This window comes from Herpailurus yagouaroundi, unplaced genomic scaffold (genome assembly GCF_014898765.1).
Source record: "Herpailurus yagouaroundi ecotype Mexico unplaced genomic scaffold, PumYag 159, whole genome shotgun sequence".
Taxonomy (NCBI): domain Eukaryota; kingdom Metazoa; phylum Chordata; class Mammalia; order Carnivora; family Felidae; genus Herpailurus; species Herpailurus yagouaroundi.
In genome coordinates, this window is record NW_024412400.1 from 81520721 (window position 1) to 81522361 (window position 1641).

At 62.3% G+C, this 1641-nt stretch overlaps 1 protein-coding gene across 1 annotated transcript in view; it reads right to left on the minus strand.

The window, feature by feature from the left end:
- The window catches only part of P3H2 (prolyl 3-hydroxylase 2), a 150103-nt gene extending 149687 nt beyond the window's left edge, over positions 1-416 (minus strand). The window contains exon 1 of the mRNA XM_040481090.1: positions 1-416. Within this exon, the coding sequence (XP_040337024.1) occupies positions 1-290 (290 nt within the window). The 5' untranslated portion in view covers positions 291-416.
- Positions 417-1641: the final 1225 nt, after the last annotated feature.

Here is a 1641-nt window from a genome sequence, read left to right on the forward strand (position 1 = left end):
AGCGGGCGGCGCGCGGCGCAGTGGCGGGCGCAGCGCGCGCGGACCTCCCGCAGGCGCCGGTGGCTGCGCAGCGCCGCTTCCAAGTCGCGCACCGCTTGCTCGTAGTCCTCGCTGTAGTAGGCGGCCACGCCGCTGGCGTAGAGCAGGTCGAAGGGCTGCAGAGGCCCGGGCTCGCGCTGCGCCTCCGGGCGCGGGCTGTCCGGGGGGCCGCCCCACAGTGGCGGCGGGAGCAGCAGCAGCAGCAGCAGCGGCGGCAGCAGCGGCAGCGGCGCCCAGATGCGCTCCCGCATCCTCCGGCGCGGAGAGGCGCGGGACGGCCACGCTCACAGACGGCTCAGGCACCTGGCGTCAGGGCCCCGTCTCCCACCTCCGCGGTGAGAGCGCCAGCCCCGCCGCGATCCGGCTGCCCCGCGAGCCCCAGGTGGCCGCCGGCGCTCCGCCGACTGAGAGGCGGAGGCCGGGTCGGCCGGCCGCTCTTAAAGGGACGCCCACAGCTCACACGCTCCTCCTGCTGCCCGAGCCTCCGCGAGCCGCTCGCCGGCGCTCAGCGCGCGCCCTGCAGGCCCCGGCCGCCGCCGTCCTCAGGCCAGGTGCCGCACCGCCCAGTGCCAGCCGGGGAGCGGGCGCCGCTAGGGGCCGGTCCGAGACCGGTGCTTTCCACGTGGGCTCCCTTCTGCGTTGCAGAATGGATGGGAATGCTCCCTTTTTAGAGTGGAGGAAACCCCGGCTTAGGTTAGGACTCCAATCCTCTTCTGGAATTGGTGCATGGCCTCGCAGTTGGCAGAGCCCGTCACATTCAGGGGAAGCACTGAAGCTCCATCTCAGGCTGGGAGGAAAGCACCAGGGGACCAACTGGCCAGGTGCGGAGGCTTGAGGAGAAAGGCAATGAGTTCAAGTTTACAGAAGTGTGAAAAGGCAAAGGAAGGACTCAACCTTGGGCCAATGGAATCCGAGTTTCCTGCGCCTTCCCTTAGGGAGGGTCCGTCCCTTGCCTTTTCATCCCACTTTGAGTGGGTGTGTGTGTCTGCCTTGGAGCGGGGGTGGGGGCAAGGGAGGAGCCAAATAGCCCACCTTTCTGTGCTCAGGTGGTATCACGGGACCTAGAGGACCATTGGAAAGGCAAGCCGTCCTTAACATTCTGCCTGTGTACCACCCGTGTATCTTGTGCAATCAAGCCTCAGCTTCCTCATCTTCTGCACCAGGCAAATGTCCCAACACAGCCAATGGTTTTCAAATAGAAATTCTTACTGTAGGAGTTGAACAAAGAGGCAGTTTAAACTTCCAGTACCCCCAGGACTTAAGCCATGAGCATCCATCTAGGAATGAGAAAGCTGAAAGAAAGGGCTGGCTGCCAGACTCCAATACACTTTAGCTGGGGGCTTTCCTGTTCCTCTGCTTCTCCTCTCTCATAAATACCTTCTGAGTCAAGGTGTTCCCCTCTTTCCTGTTTGTTGGCTCCAAACTCTCCAAAGATTCCAGAGAGCTTACTCACTGGACCCTTGACTCCAACCTGCCTCCTGAAGGCATTCCTGTGTTCTCCTAGTGCCTGTGGCAATTTCTCCAAAGTCTCCTCCGCCACTGAGATGGTGAGCAAGAGGGAAGGGTGATGGGAAAGAACCACATGTATCATCTAGTTAATGA